Below are 26,692 nucleotides of genomic sequence, written 5' to 3'. Positions count from 1 at the left end.
GTTGCAGCCCTACCCTCGTGCAAAGACAGCACCTCATTTGCATTTTTCTTTATCTTCACTCTCCATTGTCTGCTCTTTCAGCTCTTTATTTTGCATGAGGACTGCGTTTACTGTAAACTTTGGTGTCTTCTCGTTGCAGGAAACCCAACACTTTTGGGTGCAACGACACAAGACTGTGTGAAAATAAGTTTAAACTGATCTGATTTTCGTGAAAATCTGTAAAAACCCAAAATGATGAGCATTAATGAAACCCAGCTCCTACATACGGTATCTCCACTTTACATGCTTACTAACACAATATGAGACTCCCATGCAGTGTTGTGGTTGTATCTGTCAATATGTTATTCTTTTGTCAGGGGATTATTGGAATATGAAGGTCACTCGGGTCAGACCAGCTTTTCTCTTTTGAACTAGTGTTGTTATCTGCTACAGTGCCGACAGATAAAAGCCTAACTGTGAGCCAACACGAGTGTAAGCTGCACGCAGGCCAAAGAATCACTACAAACCAGACGCTGCTATTTTGGCTTGCTTGCATTTGAGGTTACCGTTTCTAATCTGAAAATAACTTCCAAAATGTATATTAAGAAATTCTTGGGATATTCTTTTTATGGAATAATGCTCTGATATATTCTGAACCCATTTCTTTAATCTGTATTTCGAGACCTTCAGGTATGACAAAGCTATGAAGAGTCCAAGACAAGTTGACACTGGAATTCATACCTTTGTGTGAGGTGGTGATGGCACTGAGTAACTGTGTGCATGTGCGTATATGTGTGTTTTTTTTCCTATGAATGCTGTGCCTGCCTGGATAAGAGAATGTAGGCACATGCACATATGGTTGCATGTTAGCTGACAGTGTAACAGTCCAAACGTTAATTATGCTTCCTGGTTACCCTTTGGCTGTAGCAGCTCTGTGTCTGTTCACCATAAATAATACAGCAGGAATGTGCTGAGAATTATGATGTAAATGTGTCTGGCCCCATAACACTGTTAACAATGTCATGTTACTTAATTTTTTTTATTATATATTTTTCATTTAAACCTTCAATATCTAATTTTCTGGCTTTCATTTTTTTGTTATGAACACAACATCAACATATCATCACCTTTTCAGTTGATATGGCAAACTCGCTAGCAAACAGTGGATTATCTACACATCCAGCAGTTATGGATCAATATTAGCATTTATTTGGAGTCGTGTTTCTGGCCAATATTCGCTCTATTTTCTCTCTGTTATTGGCGTCCACCAACTCCTGAAGAAAATATGTGTCCCTTTACCAGCTAAATGTTCCACTATGTTCACCAGCTGGTTGTTAACTGTGTCCGTCTGCCATTTGGTGCTGAGCAGGTATTGTACAGTGGGTTTTTAGAGCTTTTTCCACTGACAACAGCTGCCTGTTGAGGCCGAAAAAGATGAGTGAGTGTGAACCAAAACAGTAAAGATGCCGGACAGCTTAACAATGAGCTGAAACTTACTATAAGGCTCCATAAACCTGTGTGGAGCATCACTACGGTCGACCACTTTTCACATTGTCATTTGATTATAGCCGCTTTAAAGGGAGATTACACACAATTTGCCAAATAGCAGCCACAACCTAAAGAATTATAAAGTCAGTGAACTGACTCAACTACACAGCAATATCTATTTAAATGTACATTTATTAGCTAACATTAGCCACCTAGAGTTACTGTTTTTACCAGACCAAATAATACTGCAATAATAACTTTCTTTGTCATATATGATAGTAAACGGTTTATCTTTGGATTTTGGATTAACGGTCAGATAAAACATTTTAACATGACAAAACAAATGACCAACCAGTTCAGTTAGATATTATAATTCGTATACACACCGATCAGCCATGACATTATGACCACCTGACTAATATTGTGTAAGTCCCCCTTTTGCCACCAAAACAGCCCTGAACGGTCGAGGCATGGACTCCTCTAGACCTCTGAAGGTCTGCTGTGGTATCTGGCACCAACATGTTAGCAGGAGATCCTTTAAGTCCTGTAAGTTGTGAGGTGGGGCCTCCATGGATCGGACTTTTTTGTCCAGTACATCCCACAGATGCTTGATTGGATTGAGATTTGGGGAATTTGGAGGCCAAGTCAACACCTTGAACTTGTTGTTGTGTTTAAACCATTCCTGAACCATGTTTGCTTTGTGGCACAGTGCATTGTCCTGCTGAAAGAGGCCACCGCCATTAGGCAATACTGTTTCCATGAAAGAGTGTACATGGTCTGCAACAATGCTTGGGTAGGGGGTACTTTCACACGCCATGGTGTTATGGCTGATTGTATATGGGCATCAAGGAAATTCAGGTTATATTTTCATTAGATTATTATATATGCAGGTGTCACAAAATTGTTTGTTACAGATCAGACTTTTTTTGGGGGGGGGATTAAAAAAGGATGCTAAGGTTAAGTGAGTTCACTACAGCTCAAACAGCCATGGTGAGTTAAGATTTCCTACAGATGTGGAAGGAGTGACTCAGTTGTCCTGACCCTCTAGTCAGCGTCTGGGGTGGCTCTAAACTCAACCTGTTTTAGTTATGCCGAATATAGTTAGCCCGACATATTGTCCTTTTTGAACAGATTTAGTGCTCCCTTCAGTTAGTCGTGGTATGAAGACTTAAAATGTTTTGCATTGAAATGCAGCTTGCACATTGTTTAAGGGTCTTTTACAGCCAAAATGGAAGACTTGTGGCGGAAAATGGTTCTGAAGTAGCTCTAAAAATACAGAAAAATGTATTCTGTGATAAGTGCTGCACATGAAAGAAACTGCTTTTGAAATTGAAATACTTTTGTGTGAGTGTGCGTGTGTTTTCAGGCAGAGAACACACACAAATCAGCTGCCTGGTCTAGAGCTGCAACTCCTATTTATCTTTGTCATTGATTAATCTGGCAATTATTCTCTTAATTGTTTATTTGTTAGTGTATAGAATGTCAGAAAATAGGTAAAAATGTCCATCACAGTTTTCTGAAGCCAGACATGATGTCTTCAGATGGCTTGTTTTGCTTGACCAACTGTCCAAAACCATAAAATTACTACACAAGACAAAGAAAAGCAGGAATTCCTGATACTGAGATGTTAAAACAAGAGAATGTTTGGTATTCTTGCGTGAAAAATTACTGCAATGCTGCATGTAATAAGTATCCATTTATGTTAATTTGTGTGACCACTGACTACTGTTCGTCTACAAAAATACATTATAACTGTAATATTACAAGTTAAAGGCTTATGGAACCCAGCACAGTTGTGAATAATCTCATGCACAGGCTCTAAACATCACTCTGCGTGTTACACCTAATGATGCAGTCACCAGGTGTAGCAAAAGAACAACTTTGACTTTGAAACTAAATCCTTACCTCAGACTTTCTGGTTTCAAAGTCCCTCAGTTGTACCTGTTAAAGAAAATGATTAAAGGTTAGGTGCCAAAATAAATATTTCTTGCTGCTGCTTGACTTGGCCCATACTTGCATCAGCAGATGTTGGATTTCAGGACGATGATTTGAGCCCTCAGATACAAAAAGCTACTGAAAAGCTGCACGGTCTATGATAAAAACAGGTATTGTTGAAAATCAGCCCAGACGTCCTCAAAGTATTTTATGTAAATACATAAAAAAATCAAAACAAGGGTATATCTGGAATGTGATGATTTTATTAAATCATTAAATCTATAATTGTATTAAATAAGTTTGACTAAAATGTCATCCTTCCATAAAGCACAGTTTGAAAATGAAATGAAATGAAATAAAAGCTGACCTTTAATGACCTAATAAAAAATGCCATATGATCCTAAATGTTAATTTAATAAAATAATAATGGAAAACATATTTTAAATTGGTGTAACAGTGCAAATGTTTCTGAATTACAAATAGATTTAAATATTGTATCTTTATGTGTCAGGAGTGTGTTGCAATATGTGGAATCTCATTATTTTGACTGGATATTACTTTGTGTAAAGATTCAGAGACATGTAGGCAGATTTGGCACGGAAAAGCAGGTTGTGGCGTTAATGTTAACTAAACTTAAAACCAAAAGTGTGATAACAAGGGTGGCTGGGCAGGCTTGCACATGGCATGGGAAGACTATATACCAGTAGGTGATCCAATGAAAATAAATATGTGTTGATTGATGCAACTTATGTTACACTGGTGGTAGTTCAAATACATTACAATTGTGTTGTGATGTGTTCATGGTCAAAAAATGTCTCCCTTGTATATTAGCATAAACTACAATTAAATCTAAAACAAAGTTGTTAAAAACATTGACAATTAATAAAAAAGTAAAAATTTAAAATGAGAAAACTACCAAAAGGTGACATGTAAACACAATTGTACTGCTTGCTTAAGTGTAGAGCTGAAATGATTAGTCGAATAATCGATTGATGTAGATTGTTGCCAAATAAGTCGCTTTTCAAGCACAAATGCCAAAGTTTGATGGTCCAACCTTCTCAAAAGTGAGAAACATCTTTAAGGTTTGGAATGTTGGTCAGACAAAACAAGCAATTTCAATTTGTTTCACTTTTTAATAGACAAAATTATGAATCAACTCTGTGAAAACAGACATTCAAAAGATCAGAAAGGAAACCATTTGCTAGTTGCAGCCCTACTTCAACATGCATGGCATGCCTGCAGCTGCTTCACAGTAAAAACCTATCATTGCTGCCAGTATTGTACCTCCCTTAAATTTGACTCAGTTTTCATTTCCATCAGTTCTTATACAAATACAGCACCTGATGCTCTTAAAATCTAGTCTCTACATTTCATGAAAATAATCATCATTCTTATTGACCAAATATGTTATAACCTTATTGCAGCATCCCACTACTGGTTGGCATATTTCATGGCCCGGCAAGTGCTTTAACGTGGAATAATGTGCCCAAAAGACAGGTGCATATTATTACCGTGAAGAACATTTTGGGGTAGGAAATAGTGAGAAAAGGGAATTAGCAGTAATGAGATTGTCACAGAGTGTGAATATTAGCTATTTACACAGAGAGCCAGTGCAAAGGCTGCTGGTTATGAACCAGTTTGCTGTGTTGTGCATACGTCTTGTGTCTCGTGCCTGTGATAAATGTATGATAAAATAATCACAGCAAAGAATTCATGTAAACAAATCTCCCTGACACCATGTTTGTAGGCATTGAAGCCTGGTTTTCTGTTTTTGGATACCTTCTAATATTTACACTTGTAGGAAGGTCTAATACATGTTTTTGTTGAACAGAGATGATAGTTTGCCGTTGGTTTTGGGGGGTGCGGGGGGTTTGTGGTTTGATGGGATTTATTATCTAAAAATCAGAAATTGTATTTTCTGTTCTTGGTTTATGGAGCATTCTTGATGAACGTTGTCATGTAAGCAAAATATTTAGAATGAGGTTTGGCTGGAGTTTGAAAGGTCATGTGTTTAGTTTTGCCATACATTTGCTGCTTTATAACAATTTTGTGTTCTTTTATGTGTCCAAGTTGATTTTGGTCATGCAGCTTCATATTCATCCATGTAGAGCAGGGGGACATCTAAACACCTGTACAAATACCAAACCAAACAGTAGCCATGGTACCAGTATCCTGTTTTGGCCATAGTTTATTGTATTGCACTATATTAAGCGGTGTGTTATTTGTGTATGAGTAACTGTTAAACACAATATCAGATATCATATGTTGAGTTCTCCAGGGCTGATGACATCAGATGATGGGAGTAGCCATCTTGATCTCCAGCTCTCTATCTCCTGTTTGTGCAAGAGGCCAAATTGTCACTGGTCCTGTGACGCAACATTTTCTGCTCGTCTGCAGACACAATGAGATCTTTCTCTGCTGTCTTTCCGTTCTCTTCTGGTGGAGACTGTGGGCTAAAAAGATCTAGAAAAATCTAAGAAAGAATTTAAAGTGTTACACTATTACCTTTGCTGTTGTTTTTCTCTCTCTCTCTTTTTTTTATACCTTTCTTGAAACTAAAAATGTATTGATTTTTCTCTGGTGTCATCTCATCTCTGCAAAAAAAATCAATTTCTGTGACTCTGGTTACCTGCTGTTATTGCCACTGTATTTTTCCTTTAAAAAGCAGGCTGTCATTTCCAATCAATGGGTCATTAATTATTGAGGGTGTGCAGGTTGACAAGATGCACGTCCTGTCTTGTTTGCTAGATGAATTATCTGCAGCCAGGGTGCTCGGCATATAATAATATAACAACACATCAGTGGATTTTTCTCTCCCTGACGGCATGAGATGGTAGCACTAACCAACAGTTAAGGACAAAACCTCTGTACTCCTAATCAGCTTAATGCTGGCTTATTCAAAGGCCCTCTTTCAGACAGAGCAGCTGCTGTCAGCCAGTTTGAGTAGAGGGTGTGACTGCTGGCAGAGCTCGCCGATGCAGAGAGACCGGTTGGTGATTAACAAATGTCAGTAGACTTTGGAATCTGGGGAGCCCAGTCTGATGGCTTTGTCCTCTGTTGCTTACCACTGAAGGTCTTCCAGGTGGCTCTGTCATGCTCTCTCGCTGCCTCCCTTCTCCTCCCACCCTTTCCCCTCCAGGCCCCGCTCTCCCCTTCTGCTTCTCTCTGCCCTCTTCTCGTCTTCTCCTCGGGGCTCAGGGTTTACAGAGCTCTGAGATAAAGAAGTTCAGACATGCCTCGCATTTTTAGACCCCCCCTTGTGGAACGTAGTTGGCAGCTTCTCCACAAAGTCTTGGTGTGTGGAGCTCGTGCTGACCTATTCTGTCTTTCTTTGGCATTTCTCTGAAAATCTCTTGATGTGAGAGATAATGTCCCAGAGAAATGAAAGTGCAGAGGCAAAGTCAGCCTAGCAAGAGTGTGAGATGTTTTCTGCTGAGCTGTGTGGGCAGAGGGCTTGGGTACAGTGCTGTACATCTGGCAGATAGATTTCCGTCAGCAGCTCTCCAGTGTCAGGCTGCCTGCCTTTGAGGAAGAGGATCAGATCTGTGGGTCCATGTTGTGTGCTGGCTGAACACCTAAGCACACATAGTCAGCTCCTAAAATGGCTGCCCTTGAAGCTCGGCTCAGAGGAGGATCTGAGCAGCTCAGTCGCTGCCTGTTAGAGCCCCAGCTGACTGGATGAAAGCAGTTACACAATCTCACCCATTAACTTGGTGTGGCGCAGGGACTGACTGGCTGAAAAGACACAGCCAACTCTAAGGCAGATGGTGGTTGTGTAGGAGGCTTTTTTTTTTTTCCTCCCCGGGCATTCCTCTCCCCTTTTCTCCGAAAGGATTCTCTTGATATCCATGTCAAGGAACCTGGCATTAGGAGGCAACTTTGTTCAAAACAGCAGTGAACTGCCAAGAGAGCAGGGTGGGGCCCCGTGGTGAGGCTGTAACCTGACCCTGAACAACAATGGATCCCCTGGTTGCTCAGGGACATACTGGCAGCTTGGCTGGCTCACATGGAGCTCTCCACTTGCTGGCCAGTTGGGTGTGGGAAGCAGGGCGGGATTCCCAACTGTCTCTGGCTCAATCTCACTTGAAATTTCTTGGTTTCAGTGTCCAGATCAGTAGACTGAATTTGATCGTGCTACTAAAGCTATATTTTATTTTGTCTCTCTTAAAATCAAAGCTGACCTGGTAACATAATACACAGTTTCTATTTCACCTCACATTTGGAGCTACTGTGCAAATATTGTGTGAAGACATTTTCTACAACTTAAATACAGAAGCGTTTTTGTTAGAAGAAGTTAGTACAGTGTATCCAAAGTCTGTTTTTTAACTTCAGTAATAATTCTGTCACAAGATAGTCTGACTTCTGGTTGGCACAGTTGACCCTGCATATTATACAGCAAGAATTCATCACAAGTACTGTACCAATTTAGGTTTACACAGATTCACGGTGGACTGTTAAAATACGAAAATCGAAAATCAACCCACTTTGTGGAGCTCCTTCTGGATCCACAAAAGGCTTTATACAATATTTTTCATGTATGCAGTAGTGCTCCCCAAGGCCTGTAATCAGACTTAGCGCTAAATCAGCGCAATTCACCTTGAGTTTGGAATGGCCATGTCAGCATACAAATTACGTTAACTTCAATAAAATCACTCTTTTATAGATGAACTGAATAATCTATAGGACCAAAGGGAAACATAGACCAAGAGGCGTCATATGGTGAGCTTTATTTACTACACCACAGCCTTTGCATTCCTTATTAATCTGCTTATTGGTCTGTTTTGATCATTTGGTCTAAATTATATAATAACATAATATATGGTAATAATATAATATATAATAATATAATGTTTACATAATATAAAGCGCTGAATTAAATAAAACATGTTCACATATGTTAAATGTAACATCAGGCTGAATGACATAAATATATGTTCTCTATAAAGCTAAATGCTCAAATCAAAAATATATAGCTGTGCTGTATTTATGCCACTCCTGCTTTAAAGCAGTGTTATAATGCTGCTCTTGTATGAATGTAACTTAATTAGGATGTTTTTCCTCATATCTTTAAGAGGCATCAATTAAAGTAGTAAGTGTTGATTATGATAGTGTTAGGGAATTTAGTGAGTTTTAGGTATTACTACAGCCATCAACAAAAACTCCTCATTCTCTAGTTTTTCAGCAAGAATATAAGGAGAACTGATGGTTATAAGATTGGATTTGGTTGGACTCTGGACACAAACCACGACGTATTTTGATTTAGACTTTTGGCATTAAGGACAATGGATTGATAAAAGGGTCACACTTTATGTGTGAACTATTAATCCTCTTTGAATAATATTGTATGGAATATTTCTGTGTCTGCTTTATAGGAAACACAAATAAATGCTAGTTATAAAGAAGTAGTACTTAGAAAAGTGGCAGCTTTCAACAAAATGTGTATTTTAGTTTGGAACGGGCCCATCCGTGTGTTACCATTTCTATTAGTAATAATATAGCATAGTAATAGTTGCCTTAAATTTTAAACTCTGTATTGTTGTACAGTAAAAGCAAACAGTGTCCAAAAAAATCTATTATTACTGTGTCAGCACACAAAGGAGTGGCACAAAAGAGAAACACATCAAAAAAAGTTGTTGCATACTAAGGCTTCCGTTCCTGGTGATTTTAACAGTTACAAACATAACAGACATGCAGTGTACACATCGTGTGTGTGTTCACTTTAGTTGTGTGAACTTCATTGTTGTTTTAGTGTTGTATTTCAAATTTTTTTTATTTTTCTCTATGTGATATGCAGGGCAGGCTTTATATGAAGGAGTTAATGAGGTGAATGTCTACCAGAAGAGCTTTAATCCATCTTGAAATTCTGTCAGAAGATGTTGCTGTGCGTTGGTTCAAATATGTTCAGTGCTGGAAGATTTCCATGGTGTTCATGAAACTGCTCTTAAGCTTACTTACTTAGTGGTTTGGGGATGTAATCATCCTGAAATATGGAAACATCATGAGCGACCAGCGTTGTACCACAGGGTGCACCTTGTCCTATAAAATGGTCTTATACTATAAGGCTTTTGGTAATTATGCATCTATGGAGAGCAATCAGCAGACCTAATGAGTCCAACAACATAGGCGTAACCTTACCCTTACAGATCCTTCATGTTAGCCCCATCTTTGTGCATGGGCCTTGGGTATTAGCAGTTTACATATGAATGAAATGCCAGCTTTGTAAAATCAAATGTACAGACTGGCTTATAGAGGTGTTGATTCCGTTCCTGTTATGCATCCATTGCTTTACTTTCTTTAAGCCGTGTTTCTTTTGTTGATGCAGTTTGTATATATTTAATATGTGCAGTTTTTTTGCGCCCCATGTACTAAGGAGTCCTTAACCCATGGCCCTTTGCTGCATGTCCCATTTGCTGTCTGTGTCTATTAAAGGCAAAAATATGTATACATATATATGTTTTTTGTCCAAAACTATGGCGTGCACCTCAGTATGCACCTATTGTCTAAGCAAACATAATATGTTCACAGAAACACTGTACTTTACTTGTTATTGTGTTCAAAAGACAGTGTGAAAAGATTGTATTGATTAGGATTTGATTTGAGAGTCAAGGTTGTAAACTCTGCCCTTTAACTACCTGTATCTCAGAACCAGTGTGAGCTACAAGTCCTATTTGTGATATTATATGGTTTTTGAGACAAAATGACAGTTGATTAGAAAGCCATGATGAAAGAGCTGTGAAATGATGGCCACATCATCAACATCCATTTCTCTGGTCAGGTCTAAACTGCAAAGCAGCCCAAAGACATAAAGCCTTCATCTCTCAGTTGATTCATTCAATCTTATTTCAGAGCAGTTGATACAATCTGATGGAATAGTCTGCTCTAAATACTGAGCTGTGGAGCTGCTCTCCAGCTGTTGCTTATCCCAAGGTAATAAAAATGGGACAAATCAGCCCATAATCCCTCCTCAGTCCCTCCATTGTTCTTGGAATGATGCTATGCTAAAAAATGGGACCTTCTTAGTATTCTAAGTAACATCAGCATCTGCTGAATTTTTCTCTTTGTCATGTTTTGTTAGGCTTTCTATCAGAGTTTGTGAGCAGCTTCAGGCATTTCAGTGATTGAAAATATTCAAATTTTTATAAGAATTGGTGACCATCCATGTGGTTTTGTCTTCATAATGAGAAACAGAAATTTGTTGCAGTTTTGCATAAATGAACATTTAATTTGTGAGAATATGACTTCTTGTAGAAGCAAAACTCAATCATTTTAATTTTGTGTAATTTGTTTGTTTGGTAGGTATATCAGTAACATATTTGATTTAGACTTGAAGGCTCGTAATGGTTCTGATTTTTTGATTTTGTTAAAATTTTATCTTCTAATCTTCCATCTCATCACTACTACATATTATCAAAGCAATCATAAAGAAATAAATGCATTGTAGGCTGAGTCTTAATTTATCCTGGTTCAAATGACATTCACAGTGTACAATTCTAACACAATTTTTCTCTCCAGTGCCAAATTTACATGTGTGATACATTGTGTTGCAAATTCTTGCGAATGCAACATGAAGAATCTCTAGAACTATAGTTTCTAGAACTAACTAGAATAAGACTCTGCTGCTTTAGAACGATGGCCTTTGAGCTCATAATCATGAACATTTGAAAGCATTACATCTTTTTCTGGCCAATGTCTTACTTGTTATGTGGAAAAGGTGTGCCATCCACCCTGTACTTGATTATTCTTTGTTCACAGCAGGAATTGCCATTGGTAATCATGCTAGATCATCACAAAGCTAATTTCTATGGAAGGAGTTGTTCGCTACACTGAATATTGAAGCATTACAGGATATTAGTCCTGAAGTCTTGAACGGACTTAACTGACCCTTAACTTGCATTGTAATGGGAAGTTAGCCTATGGCTCTCATGAATATTTTAACATTATTTTCATAAATTACTTTTCTTTAATCACAACTGCTTAATTAGACATTTACTCTACCACATACCCCCTTGGAAAATGCTGTTTATCCTCCTGATGATTTTTTTCTCTCTCTTTTTCTTTGCAGGTTTCCCTGATTTTCCAGGGAGTGCTCCCTCTTTTTAGGGATGGAGGTATTGCAGTGTGATGGCTGTGACTTCCGTGCAGAGTCATATGATGACTTGAAGACCCACATTCAGGAAGTACACACTGTTTTCTTGCAGCCTGCAGATGCAGATGAGTCTGACTCTCTGAAAGACGAGGATGAAGATGAGGAGGAAGACGAGGAATATGAGGATAAGGATGACAAGGATTATACGCCTCCTAAAGCTGGAATGAGTATGCCTACCACATTAATTCAGATGTTACAGTTAATTTGTTGAGGATTAGGAAACACTGTTTTCTGTTCCCGTTTTAAAGGACTCTTCGTAGTAGGATGATATAATACATTATTAAGCAGAATAAAAAATATTGAATTGTTGCTGGTTTTATTGACAGAATCAGCAGAAAGTCTAAATAATAACAGCAAAATGTTACTGAGTTACTATTTTTCTCACATGCTTTCTCGTCTTTTCAGGCCCCAACTCTACTGACAATTCCAACCAAACTCCACAAAAGCAGACAGCTGAAACCCATCTGCCGTTTTACCAGTGCAAGTTCTGTGTCCGTTACTTCAGATCGAAATCATTCTTAAGAAACCACACCAAAAAAGTGCATAATGTTGTAGAGGAGGATTCAGATGCAAGTATCTCCTCACAGAAAGCTAAACAACCCAGCTACACTGTTATAATGCACAATGACCATTCAAAAGTGTATTCCTGTCAGTATTGCACGTACAAGTCTCCACGCAAAGCAAGGATAATGAAACACCAACTAATGTATCATAACAAAGTTCCCTCAGAGAGGGCTAGAGATCCTTCAACTGAGACTGGAGAGGAATCTGACTCAGCCATTGGACTCATGAAGGGAACATTTGCCTGCGAATGGTGTGACTATCAGACTGACCAGAAGGACAGCTGGACTAATCACGTGGTGAAAGAACACAGCGACAAGGTCAAGATAGTTTCCTGCATTGCGGAGCTGGAAGGGGAGACGAGTGCAAGCTCACCCAGACCAGATTCTCCCTCAGCTTCCCGAAGCCCGACTAGATCAAAGATGAGTTTCGCTGGAAAGGAAGAGTCAGTAGGAAAAACAGTAGAAAACACATTGGAGAAGTCAGTCCCAGAGATCTCATCCTTTCAATATGCACAGATAAGTGCAGTAACACCAAACAGCACAGGTTCCTCTATTTTGTCCAAGAGGTTTGCTTCATCTGATGTCTCTAACACTGTCATAGACATGGATGCCAACTTACTTAATGAAGACGATTCTAGGAGCAGCTTAGATGATGATCATGATGATGATGATGATGAGGAGCTGGGCGATATAGATGATCCCAGCTATACTGGGACCCTGTCAGCAGATGCAAAGCAGCTTTTAACTGATGATGATAATAAATTACTGGAGACTAAAGGAATACCCTTTAGAAAGTACATGAACCGATTTCAGTGCCCCTTCTGCTCCTTCCTCACCATGCACAGGCGGAGCATCTCCCGCCACATTGAAAACATTCACCTTTCTGGTAAAACCACAGTGTATAAATGTGATGAATGTCCGTTTATTTGCACGAGCCCTCTTAAACTAGGCACGCATAAACAGAGCCACAATTCCTCAGATTTAGAGACCATGGACCTAACAAGTGATAGCCCAGATCCTCAGAATGACAGCGCTGCAGAGCCAGTCAATGGGGGTAATGTAAGTTCCAAAGTCAATGGAAAAAAGGTAACCAGCACATCGAACGACCAGCCGAATCCTCATCGCTGCACACTCTGCAGCTTCTCTACCACGACTCTGAAAGGTCTTAGGGTTCACCAGCAGCATAAGCATTCCTACTGTGATGACCTTGATCCCGCTGTCTTTGAAAGCCAGCTGACTGACCAGCCAGACTCTGAAGTGGACGCTTCTCCAATCTTTCTACAAAAAACCCAGACCTCCATTTTAGGACTTGCCACCAAAAAGCCCTTAGTAACAGGGAAAAGAGCCAGGAAGTCTATTAATGACTTGCCTTTGGATTTGTCCTCAGTTAAGAAGAGAACTAGAATTGATGAAATTGCCAGTAACCTTCAAAGTAAGATAAGCCAAAGCCAACAGGACATGATTATAAACCTGGATGACATGGATGATGAAGATGCAGGAGAAAATCATGCCAGTGCTGATAAAGAGGATACAGACCATGACAATAAAAACCCTGTCTTTACTTATAACACACAAGAGCTTCATGCAAGAGAATCAATGATCTCGCACGAGGGAGGCAGGATAGGGAAAAGAAAAAGCAACCCTAAGTCAAAACCTAGAAACATTCCTATTTCCCTAACTCTTTCAGATGATAGTGAAAACATCTCTGCTGACCCCAGTGACAGTACTATTCAAGAGAACGCTGATTATTCAGAGGAACCAGGAACTGCACGTTTCTACTGTAAACACTGTGATTACCACAACAAATCAGCTCGTAGCGTCAGCACCCATTACCAGAGGATGCACCCTTACATCAAGTTCAGCTTTAAGTACATCCTGGACCCTGAGGACCAGAGTGCGGTCTTCCGCTGCTTAGAGTGCTACATTGAATACACGAATTACAACGATCTACACCAACACTATATGGATCACCACCCTGAAGCAAGCAATGTGCTCAACTTCAATCAACCAAATCTTGTATACATGTGCCGCTTTTGTTCCTACACAAGCCCCAATGTCAGGAGCCTAATGCCCCATTACCAAAGAATGCATCCTACAGTGAAAATTAATAATGCTATGATCTTCTCCAGCTATGTAGTGGAGCAGTCCCACAAGACAGGCGAATCGCAAACCCTGAGGGAAATATTAAACTCTGGCCCCAAGAATTTTAACTCAGCCACGTCAACCCCCAGGTCCTCCTCCAGCCCAGTGCTGAAAACTGTCTCCAAGACCCCTGAAGCCAGTGCTGAGACAGACCCTCTCAAAGAATCTGTAGGTGGCAATGTTGTCGTCTATGATTGTGATGTTTGTTCTTTTGCTAGCCCCAACATGCACTCTGTTTTGGTCCACTATCAGAAGAAACACCCAGAGCAAAAGGCCTCTTATTTCCGTATACAGAAAACCATGAAGGTCATCTCAGTGGATCAATCACAGTCTGCAAACTCTTCATATAATCTTAGCATGGCTACACCTCCAAAACAACCAAGCACAGCACTGTATGGATCAGATGAAGAAATGTACTACTGTAAACACTGCGTGTACAGCAACAGATCTGTTGTTGGTGTGTTGGTCCATTATCAAAAGAGACACCCAGAAGTAAAAGTGACTGCAAAATATATCAAACATGGTGCTCCTACCCCTGGTTTGATGAAATTAATGGACGAATTGCAAATTGCAGCTCCCAAACAGTTTATGAAGCAGTTTCAAAACAATGGTCACGATGGCTCAAACAACTCAAGCCCAAAACCAGGAAGTGGTGAGAAAGGTGAGGACGAGCTGTTCTTTTGTCAGCACTGTGATTATGGCAACCGCACTGTAAAAGGAGTGCTTATTCATTACCAGAAGAAGCACAGAGAAACCAAGGCCAATGCTGACCTTGTACGTCGTCACACTGCCGTTGTCCGGAGTCAGCGTGAGCGTGCGCAGATGGTTCAGTCGAGCAGTGTCTCTTCTGCTGTGATCCAAGCCCCTCCAGACCCTGAAAACGCTACATCCCTGCGTTCCCTTAAGTGCAGACACTGTTCCTACACATCCCCTTACGTCTATGCCCTGAAGAAACATCTGAAGAAAGAGCACCCCACTGTGAAAGCCACAGCCATGACCATTTTACACTGGGCTTACCAAGATGGCATTCTGGAGGCTGGCTACCACTGTGAGTGGTGCATTTACTCCCACGCTGAACCCCAAGGCCTGCTGCTCCATTACCAAAGACGCCATCCTGAGCACAATGTTGATTACACATACATGGCCAGTAAGCTATGGGCTGGTCCAGAGACCACCCAACAAGGGGGAAATATGGAAACTAAACATTACAAATGCAGAGACTGTGCCTTTGAGGCCTGTACAATATGGGACATCACTAGTCACTATCAAGCAGTCCACCCATGGGCCATTAAAGGGGATGAATCTGTGCTTTTGGATATCATCAAAGGAAATGGCTCAGCTGAAAAGATCCACCAGCAGGTTGCCAAAGAACATGCGTCTTTCAATTGTCAGTCTGTTGAAGATGATGGAGCACTGGTCATTTCCACCCCACCTCAAGAAAGCAATCCCCATCCTCCCCACCCACGTCTTTCCATCTCTAACAATCCTTATCAGTGTACTGTATGTCTGTCAGAGTACAACAGTCTCCATGGCCTCCTCACTCACTATGGGAAGAAGCACCCAGGAATGAAAGTAAAAGCTGCAGATTTTGCACAGGAGGCAGACATCAACCCCAGTTCTGTGTATAAATGTCGTCATTGTCCGTATGTCAATTCCCGCATCCATGGTGTCCTAACTCACTACCAGAAAAGACACCCTTTAGTGAAAGTCACTGCAGAAGACTTTGCAGATGATATAGAGCAAATCGCTGACTTAAATGACGGGGATGATAAGTGCAAAACTCAAAGGCAGGGCTATGGTGCATACAGATGCAAAATGTGCCCGTACACACATGGGACACTTGAGAAACTCAAAATCCATTATGAGAAATATCACAATCAGTCAGCCTCTGATATGTTCACTCCCTCTATGACAACTTTCTCCCCTGGTAAAGAAACAGAGCCAGTAGCTGAATGCAGTGCTAGTAATATATCAAGCGGAGCGAAAGTCCAGGAGGTCAGTGAATTGGATCTTGCCCTCTCCCAGTTACCCATCAACAAGACAGAGAAACATGCTATATTCAAGTGTCAGCTCTGCAAATACTTTTGCTCTACCAGGAAAGGCATTGCTCGCCACTACCGTATCAAGCACAACAATGTTCGTGCTCAGCCAGAAGGTAAAAACAACGTCTTCAAATGTGCTCTGTGTTCGTACACAAACCCTATACGCAAAGGTCTGGCAGCACACTACCAGAAGCGGCATGATATTGATGCCTATTATACCCATTGTCTGGCTGCTTCCAAGACTATGACCGAAAAGCCTAACAAAGTGGTGGCACCCCCGCCATCAGAAGGGGACAACTCAGAAATGAGTGAAGACTTGCGTTTGGCTGTGGAGAGACGAAGGTGCTCTCTTTGCGCCTTCCAGGCCTTCAGCAGGAAGAGCATTGTCTCACACTACATTAAACGCCACCCAGGTGTCTTCCCCAAGAAGCAGCATGCTAGCAAGCTTGGTCGCTACTTTACCGTTATCTATGCCAAAGAGCCCGAGAAGATTGCTGTCAGTGCAATGGCAGAGGAAGACAAGGAAGTGCTGGAGGTTCCACTTGAACCTGAGCAGGACAGAGAAGTTGAATGGCTGCCATTCAAGTGTCTAAAATGCTTCCGGTTGTCCTTCAGCACAGGCGAGCTGCTCTCTATGCACTACAACGACCACCACAGCAATGACTTGAAGAGGGACTTTGTGGTATCGCCCAGTCCTGTGGATGAAGACTCTGAGTTGTACCAGTGTTCTCACTGTGAGCTGAAGTTTCTGGCTCTCCCAGTTCTGGCTAAACATCTATTGAACCACAATGAAGAGTTTCAGAAGAGGGCCATGAGGCAGGAGAGGAGGAGGCAGCTTCTCAGCAAACAGAAAGCTGCAGAACTACCTGAGACCAAACCTGAGAAGGTGAGTGGAGATACAAGTCTTCTTTAAGCCTTGTAAATGAAATAAAAAAACTCATCAGTATACTCTAAATCTATTGATGCCATAGTTGCAAGCTACCACTGTCTATGATTTTATATCGATGGAAATAGCTCATAGCGAAATAATGTATCACTGAGAGTATTGTTAATTTATCATAACATGACTTTATAAATATACAGTTATTGCAGCTGGTGTAGTAGTCCTATCCTGCCAAAATGGAATTAAAGAGATAATTATGTGTTTCAAATTGCCCCTTTAATCACTAGGAATATATAACGATAATATAATGATGTGTTATAATTAGTTTCATAATAAGTTCATTCAAAATACCATTGATCTTCTTTTAATGTATATTTGAGAACAATGACAGTCTCTAACTTCATGGAGAAAAGGTAAACCTTGTGAAGAAAAATAATAGTATGTTCTGATACAAATACATCAGCTGGTTTGGATAGATTCACAGGAATTAGTGGTGCTATGTAAATGACACTGTTTAACCGAACAGCTTCTTTTTCATGTCATTCTTTGTCTGTGAACAGGAAAGCCCTGTAAATAAAGCTCCCATAGGATTCAGGTGTAACTTCTGCATAGAGGTGCACCCCACCCTCCGAGCCATCTGCAACCATCTTAGGAAGCACGTCCAGTATGGAGAAGTCAAAGAGGGACATGTCAAGGTAAATGGAGTTGAATTTATTTTTTAATTCCAAAGACAAACATTTGTATTATATTATAGATTTATTACATCAAGTCTGAAACATATTCATATTAACTATGTCAATGTTAAAACTTATTTTTATACAAAAGACTAAATTATTTAATGTAAATAATATTTGATAACACAGCACATGTTTCTTAATTGTAAAATGTGTTAGAAATAGTTTTTGGAAAATACACTTCCTTCACAAGAGTTACCGTAGATGAGAGGATTGATGTCACTTTCATATCTGTCTTATAAATATGAAGCCAGCAGCCAGCAGCTAGTTTACTTAGCTTAGCATAAAGCACTGACATTAATAAGGCTTAAAGATTCTTTTATTTTATTCGGACAGAGCCAAGCCAGCTGTCTCTCCCTATGCTAAGCTAATATGCTGCTAGTTGTAGCTTCATATTTAGTGTACAAATTTGAGAGTGATATCAATCTTAATATCTAACTTCAACACGAATAAAAATAAATGTATCTCCCAAAATATCAAGCTATTTCTTTTTAACAAATTGTGCAGCTACTACTTCAGAGATCAAGCAAATGTACAGTATGTGTTATTTACTCCTATTTTGATCAAGTTTTATCAACAATATATTTTCTTAAACAATATTTGAAAGACCCACTTTGTCTGTCCCTATTGTTTCTGTCTTATAATCTAACTCTCATCCTTCTAGCTCTGCAGTGATCTGTTTTACTGAACTTAGGTTCTGTTTCCCATTTTGTTTATTACTGACGGAGGCTTCTGGGTAGACAGTCTGTCAGCTTCCCCCAGAGAAAACAAGCAATGCTGTCCCATTGCAGTGGAGGGGGGGGGGAGTGGAGGACAGAGTGGTGAGCCATAACTTTTAGGGCAGTGGCGGGTAACCATTCGAACATTAGTATTCCACTGAGGCTGCCAGTGCGGGGAACAGGCCCAAGGATCCAACGCCTCACCCAAACGGAGGCCTGGTTCTTCCGTCAGACACTGAAGTCTGTCTTTTATGTATTTAGGATGAGATGGTTTGGGGTCACTGAGAGTGATACAGTGAACTATTAACTCGGATAACAGAGGTCTACTAAAATAATGGGACTATTTCTGTTGCGACTTCGACTTTTAGGTGTATTCATTTCATGGGATACCCTGACAGGGTTATGGGTTAACTGCAAACATTCATGGCTTACAATATCTCTACCAGATGGAATATACTGTATGTTTTACACATTGCAGAGGGTAAAAATGAATGTTGCTTTTTATAGTATCATGAATACAGTTTCAATCTAGAACTGCAATGGTTTCTGATACAGTTGGATGAAGAACAGGCTGACAGTGCAGTCATGGCAGACTGGATGGCAAGGTTGGGTCTGTGGATGCCACATCTTATTTATGGCTGCATGAAGTGCAGGGTCAGGTCCTTCCACAGAAAGAATGAGCTTCCTTGGGGCAATAAAAAAGTCATGGTGATTGTCTGTCCACTTGTGACGACTACAGAGCCCAGCCTGCGCTCCAGCAGTTGGAGGAAGAAGAAGTAGGTGGAGTTCTGTTTTGAGTTGGTTTGTGTGGTTGGTAGATGTGTGAATGTGCGGTGTCTTCGGTTTTAGCTCTTTATCTGTTTTGCTGTATGACTGTTTTTTTATCATCCCATTTCGTTTCTGGGTGATTTAGCAGCAGCAGGGCAGCAGCTAGTAATGAAACAGGTCTAGCAGCCAAACAGAGGAAGATTATTAATCAGAATAAATCCTTGTTGTTTGGTATAAAGATAAAACTGGGTGCATATTGTGATTGATTTTGTTATGAATAATTTTATTGCATTTATTCTTATTCTTAGAGTTATACTGTTGATATATATATATATTAGAAAGATGGAGGAGATTTGGGAATAATATGTAACAACAAAGCTTCTGGACAGATAAAGGCGTTGGACTTGTGTGTGTGTGTGGTGTGTCAGTTAATAACAGCAGACTGCAGAGTTTCACATCATGGTTGGAGTTAGCCTAAGGTTACTGTTAAGGCTTGCCTTTTACTGGGCTCGACTCAGTCATGTTTTTCAGCCATTCGTTCTTTAGAGGCACCTTGGAGTATTTTGAGCAAGTGCTGTGGCTGTTTCTGAAGTATTTCAGGAAAATGTGTTGCATAGAAAGGCTTTCAGGTCAATGATATACCCACATGTTGATCTTCCAGTAGCCAATACTCAAGCATAGATTTATTCAATTGTCAATACAGTGAGTGAGAGAGAGAGCTGTGACCAAAACTTAACTGAAAATGACTGCACTGATACAGCATAGACTGTTGCTTATGTGGTTAAGGTGCGAAACTCTAGGGCCCTGTTTAGACATGCCATTAACATGTGTCTTGGATGATTTGATCACAAGTGGACAGCTCTAAGCATGTCAGTTCACACCCGGCATTAAAACAGGTCTCCACTGGCGTCTTGAGTGACAAATAACATTTTTACCTATAACGTTTCTCCTTGTACTGCAGTGTTGTGCATTCACATAATTAAAAGGCTTTAACAGACTAAATCAACCGGCACAGAAAGGTTACTAAATATCTGATACTACTTTGTTTTGCAGCAGGAAGTCAGCGAGGTCCCCCTGACCCTGCCTTCAGAGAGCCTAACTAATGGCGACCTGGAAGGGGATGAAGCAGCCGAAGCAGATGACCTCGAGAGCCCTGCGGCTACAATGATGGGCCCAACCTTGGGTTCTACTGTTTCTGGGGGTGTTGCTGTTGCCACCGAGACACTGGAATCAGAAACGGATGCTGTCGAAGGAAGGGCAGCGGCCCTTGTGGCTGCAGCGAGGGCCGTAGTGTCAGGGGACCAACTGAAGCAGCGATTGACAGCAGGGGGTCACCCATGTGCCCAGTGCGACCGAGTCTTCATGTCCATGCAGGGACTGAGGTCACATGAGAGGAGCCACTCAGCCATGGCGCTGTTCAGCAGAGAAGACAAATACAGCTGCCAGTACTGCCAGTTCGTCTCACCCTTCCGACACAAGTAAGTAGGGAGGATACGGTCCCTGGAAAATAGGATGGTATTTTATAGGGAGTAAATTTCAAGTTGTAATCCGTGATACCCGCGATTAATGATGGTTTGATACTACAGCAAACACTTATTGGGCAGCTACTTTTTCAGAAGAGCAAGCAATGGATCTTTTTTATATTTTTTATATATACATATTTTTTGCCAGTGGTTGCAAGTAGCTTTTACTTACAGCCCTTCCTCTATGACTGTGGTTGCTCCTTCTTGTTCCATTACTCATTTGCAATTAAAAATCCTCTGTCATAGTCTGGAAAAACCTCTTATAACCTTGGTGACAAACAAAATGTGCTTCCTGTGTCTTCTTCACAATAAAAGCCATCCTGTAACTTGCCAGTTTAATGCTTGTAATGTGAAGCAGTGTCAGTTGGTGATGTTTGACTTGCATTAGCAGTAACTCATTACAGCTGTGATGTGGCCTGTGAATCCCCCATGCATGACAAGGCAATTTTTAATCTATTGCGCGAATGGTTAAAAAATTTAAAACTACTATATTGTGAGTTCATTATAGAATCTAAATAGCCTGAATGGCTATTGCTGAATACATACTGGCCATCAATAGTATCAAAAATAGGGGTTTGATTTTATTAAAAAATCCTAATTTAATTTGCTTTCATTTTGAGAGGTGTGACTTTCATGTCAATTTGTTTGCCATCTATAAAAAGTCATTTGTTTGAAGTGCTAGATCAGTGTACCCACACCCTTATAATATATGCAATATGTAGCCCTGGTAGCAGTATATTTGAAACTCTCACCCTTGTACACCATACCAGTCTTAACACCAGTTGTTCTGCAAATCAACTGGATGTTAAACTCATTTTGTACATAGCACATTTTTACACCTTATTCTGTTTGCCCTACCACAATACTTTTGAGTCTTCAATCTTCTCTAAGATTCCCTGCCTCCTAGGAGAGTAAGACAAACATTACAGCAAGACAGACATTTTGGTAGTGTGATTTGTTTTATCCATCACAGAGACACACAGAGCGAGAGGGAAAGAGAGAGTCCTCATCTCCTCTGAGCTCCCAGGTGTAATCCCTCTGTACTGTATGTGCCCTGACCCAGAAAGAAGCCGCATTCCCATGCCACCTAGGAGGCTGGCATTAAAAACACAGCCACCGTCCCCACAGGCACTCACGCACTCATTCCCACCAGGGGATTGTGGGTAGATGAGTTCACCCCACGGCTCCTTGTTCTGTAGTCATTGGAAATGTGCGGCTGTTGTTTGTGAGGTAAACAGAATTGAGCGCTTTAGATGCTGCTGAAAAAACCCCGCTGTTGAAATCATCAAAGTGGATATTGTAGAGTATAGCTCTATCTTTCTTTCCTGGACTCTATGATTGTCACTTTCTCTCTTTATCTGCTATCCTTTTGTTCCCATTTCATCTGGTTTTTTTTATGTCTTTTATCCTCTTATCTCATATCCCCCCTTCTTGTTTTTTATTTTTTGTGTGTTTTGTCTCATCACCAGTCTGGACAGACATGTGCAGTCTCACCACGGGCACCACAAGCCCTTCAAGTGCAAACTCTGCCCCTTTAAATCTGCCTACGTGAGTCGCTTGAAGAGCCACCTGCATAAGGCACACACAGGTAAAAACAGACACACACACACACGCATTAAATCACATCTTACAGCTGTATCCATGACTAACAAGGTACTTTTGGGCCAGAATAGCAGCCTCCTGTTTATCATCTTCCACATAACGATACTTTGCTTGATTTAGCTTATCCAGCGCAATGCAACCAGTGGATTAGATGGAGGAGCAGTTTCACCATTCACTGTGTACATTAGATACACTTAATTACACATCCAAAAGAATCATATTTGGATTCAGGTTTTAGAAAAGATGGTCCGGATGAATGTATCGTTATTTATTAGAAACATGGTTAGAAGTGACGCCCAGCATGCTACCAAGGCATACAGGTGTCTGATATTATGCCTGTGATCGCTTTTGGTTTTTGAGGGAGCCAGACGGCAGACAAAGGCATAGACATTCAAGCAAATGCAAAAAAAGCTCCACCTGAGAGATCAATACATGAGCAAAAGAAAGGATCTTAACACCAACAAACTAGAAAGGCCAATTTTCAAAAGACATTTGAGTGCTCTCAGCTATCTGATTGGAGAGAACAAGAAACAGCAGTAAGAGTTAACAACTGCTGTAGATAATTGACCTAAACCAATTTTGAGCTGTGATTACATTTGAAAAGAGGAGTTTGGCGATTTTGAGCATTTTGTGAAAACCATCAGAATTAAATTTCATCGTTGTGGCTCAGTTCTTTGCCTTTGTGCCTTTGCTTGCAGTCCAACAAGCTAGAGATACTTTAGATTGATTGTCTTAGTCCAAACATGTTCTTACCAGAAACAGGAAGATATCTGCAAGTAGTTTCCTTATAAAACCACTTCTGGCAAAAACATGTAACTAACAGATCAGATTTGGCTGTCACAGTGATGCTACTCAGCACGCTGCTTGCATTCGGTTGTTAAACAAATCTATTCAACAGCTACAGGAAGCAAGATGCTATAAATCCTCCATGGGCATGTTTAAAACTCTTCCAAAGTGTTTGCCAATCAACTTTGTTACTTTTAAACTGCCTGTAAGGAAAGTTGGAATGTGAATCTGACCTATTATGTTATTTCATAAGTTTATGTTTATGTGTGATACCTCAAGATATTTCCATTTGAATTTTTATGTAACTTTAATAAATGTTGCAGCTCAACATTCTTTTTATCCGAATTATGCTAATTAGTCCAAGGGGAACACCAAGGCGGTACTAGATGACATATTTGTTACAGATTGAATCAGAGGGGAATAGCTTTGTTTGTGGCGGAGGATGTGTTTATTATCACCGTGTTTTTTTTAATAAAGAATCTTCAACCGTGTACAGATCCCTGCCAATCCTCATCTAATGCTGTATGGTAAAATTCATATAGCAAGTTGCTGACTTGTGATTGATGATGATTTTTGATTTTCCTTCAGGTGAGCAGCACACATACAAGTGCTTGTCATGCCCCTTCTCCTCTATGACCATCAGCCAGCTGAAGGAGCACTCTCTGAGAGACCATGGTGAGGCCCTGACTCTCCACAAACTCCGGGCTGCTACCCAGGCTGCTCATGCCTCCCTCAGGCCCTCCCGGCTGGCTGGTAGCGCAGAGCAGACTTCCTTGGCCCCAGATGGTAATAATGTAATTTTAATGTATATAAGATTGTATGAGAGGCTTGTTAAGCCCGATTTGGGAAATCTCAATTGGGCATTAAAGCAGAATCCATTGAAATACAGAAATATTTAAAATATTTTTGCTTATTCCAAAGGCCCTATGTGGGTTTTGATGAATTTGTTTAAATATAAAATAGACTCTCTATATAATGTATATTATATGTATGACTGACTGCAAATAACAATTATTATCATTATTAATAATTCAGTTGATATTATTAATAATAATCTATTTTATAAATTAATTAAAATAGTGAAAACTGTGCATTAGAATTTCCCACAAATGAGGAAATGTACTCAAACATGTTGTTTAATTAGACCAGCTGTCCAAAGCCTGAAGAGATTCACCTAACATCATTATATGACAACAGCAAAGCATGAAATCCTTACATTTGAGAGGCTGTCCAATGCATGTTTAGCATTTTTACTTGAACACTTACAAATATTCTAAAAAATCGATTATCAAAATAGTTGCAGATTACTTTCTTGTTATTAACTAAATGCCTAATCAGCTGATCATTGCAGCTCTAGCATATATGTAATGCTCAGTGCTCTTTAAAATAAAATAGTGTAATAAATGTCATCAAATAAAACTCACAGCAACATTTGACCTAAAATGTAACCATTTTTGTTAAGCCTTTTCATTGTTAGACTACCAAATGTCCAGTGTGTAACATTTAAGAGGATCTATTGGCAAAAATGGAACATATGTATGGTATGGTATGTTTTCATTAGTGTATAACCACCTGAAAATAAGAATAGTTTTGTTTCTACAGTATCTCAGAACAAACAAAACAAACACTGGCTAAAAAAAAGGATAGAAAAGGATAGGCCTTTTGCGTTTTTTGCAAGTTTCATGGCCACTGTAGTTTCTCCTACATTCTTGGAAGGCTGAGCTGTATTCAAATGGTTGGAATCTGCATCTTTACAGCCAGAATCCACTAAATCCTACACACTGGTCCTTTAGTGTAACACATTAGATTTGCTATAAATACGGACAATCAGCACATAGCGTCGTGTCATAGTCTTTAGGAAAGGGTTGTGCACCCCAGATTAAATAAATGATATGAAAATTTAGAATGCTGATGTTTGATTATGGCACTTTTTCTTTACTGGATATTTACGGGAAACAGACACCTTCACTGGCTCCTTGATGTGATGCCGTGATGTAGGTGTTTTAGTGGCTTTGCAGCCGCGGCTTTAGCTTGCAGACTGTTCTTGGCAGCAGCTGTCACCTTGCTGCTGGAGCTGTGGAATCTTCCCTGGAGCTGAAGCAGGGCAGCATTCCTCAATGCACCAACCACCACTGTCAGCTGTGCCCTACCAAGACAAGTGAAGCATTGAGAAAGAGCAGAGCTGGCATATTGAATGTCTCTCTACCATGCCAAGCTAGCTACCTTCAGTTGAATATCTAAAATTCTGATATTTGCGGTGGAATGGAGGTTTTGTTTTGAAAAGATTACATTTGATTTGCTCTAGTGTTTACTTGTATTTCTTTAAAAAATGGTTTGAATAAAGCTGCGGTTTATTATTTAACAGATACACCTGATCCTGCCGAAAACTATGAATATAAGGTTCAAGTTCTTCGAACTTGAATTTTTTTGTTGCTTTAAAGTCGTCCTTCAAATATTTCTAAGGCTTTCTCTCCCTCCCCTGTCTTCTCCAGCTCCTCACAGAAGTATTCCACCTCTCATTTATGCAATGTAATAGACAAGTTTTGACCATTAATCCGTTCAAGAAGACACATCAATGCCTTATGACAGAATTCGGTCTCCATCTGCGATCTCATCTCCATACATCTCCACAATGCAGAGAGGATATTAAAAGCATGAATCAACTGTGGCATTGTTTGATTCGTACGAATTCCTCTGCTTCCTCTGCAAAAGTGAGAAATTGGATCTCAAGCATTTTATAAAGAAAAAGTTTAAAAGAAAAGTTTGTTTTTTTTCTTCTCCCATGCTTCCTCATACTGTGTGAGTGCTGAATGAGGCATTTTTCACATGGATAGATATTCTATTAGTGTCACTGTGGTTTATTTATTGATGTGTTGGAGGCTCAAAGTAGGACGAGAAGATGAACTTGCTCACTGATATTATAGACTCTTGAGAAAGGGAATGAGGAGGGAAAGAGGTAGGGGACGAATGATGACAGTCATCTTGATACTTCTGTGTGAGGCAGGGGGACGGGGGGGCGGCACACGGGGGGTGAGTACTTGTTTCCCTTATGGAGGAAAGGATCGACTGCAGTCTGCCGACAGACTCTCATTAAATGCAATGTACACGTACAGAATATCTTTTTGAAGAAATAATCAGACATCTCTCACAACTGCAATACAAGACGCAGATAAATCGATTTGGAGGAGACACACAAAGTAGGTTAAACTTCCTGTTGTGAAAATATGTGAATTTAAATAAGTGACTCTTGTGGGTTAAAAACTGGTACCCAGATCCTCTTAAAATGACCAGAAAAAGATATTATTTTAATTTCAGCAGTGACTATTTTCTTTTTAGAGTGGTTACTTCCTGTTCGTGTTAGAAAATAATCATGAAAGTGGAA

At 40.1% G+C, this 26,692-nt stretch overlaps 1 protein-coding gene across 3 annotated transcripts in view; it reads left to right on the top strand.

The window, feature by feature from the left end:
* Positions 1 to 26,692, top strand: part of znf462 (zinc finger protein 462) — a 50,841-nt gene that overhangs the window by 11,992 nt on the left and 12,157 nt on the right. For all 3 annotated transcript variants that reach the window (XM_051411954.1, XM_051411956.1, XM_051411955.1), the window contains exons 2-7: positions 11,465 to 11,715; positions 11,954 to 17,181; positions 17,739 to 17,873; positions 20,453 to 20,877; positions 22,392 to 22,510; positions 23,899 to 24,096. In XM_051411954.1, the coding sequence (XP_051267914.1) occupies positions 11,505 to 11,715; positions 11,954 to 17,181; positions 17,739 to 17,873; positions 20,453 to 20,877; positions 22,392 to 22,510; positions 23,899 to 24,096 (6,316 nt within the window). In that variant the 5' untranslated portion in view covers positions 11,465 to 11,504. The remainder of the gene's footprint in view (positions 1 to 11,464; positions 11,716 to 11,953; positions 17,182 to 17,738; positions 17,874 to 20,452; positions 20,878 to 22,391; positions 22,511 to 23,898; positions 24,097 to 26,692) is intronic.

Source organism: Dicentrarchus labrax, unplaced genomic scaffold (genome assembly GCF_905237075.1).
Source record: "Dicentrarchus labrax unplaced genomic scaffold, dlabrax2021, whole genome shotgun sequence".
In the NCBI taxonomy this organism is placed as follows: Eukaryota; Metazoa; Chordata; class Actinopteri; family Moronidae; genus Dicentrarchus; species Dicentrarchus labrax.
This window is presented reverse-complemented; position numbering and strand designations above follow the sequence as displayed.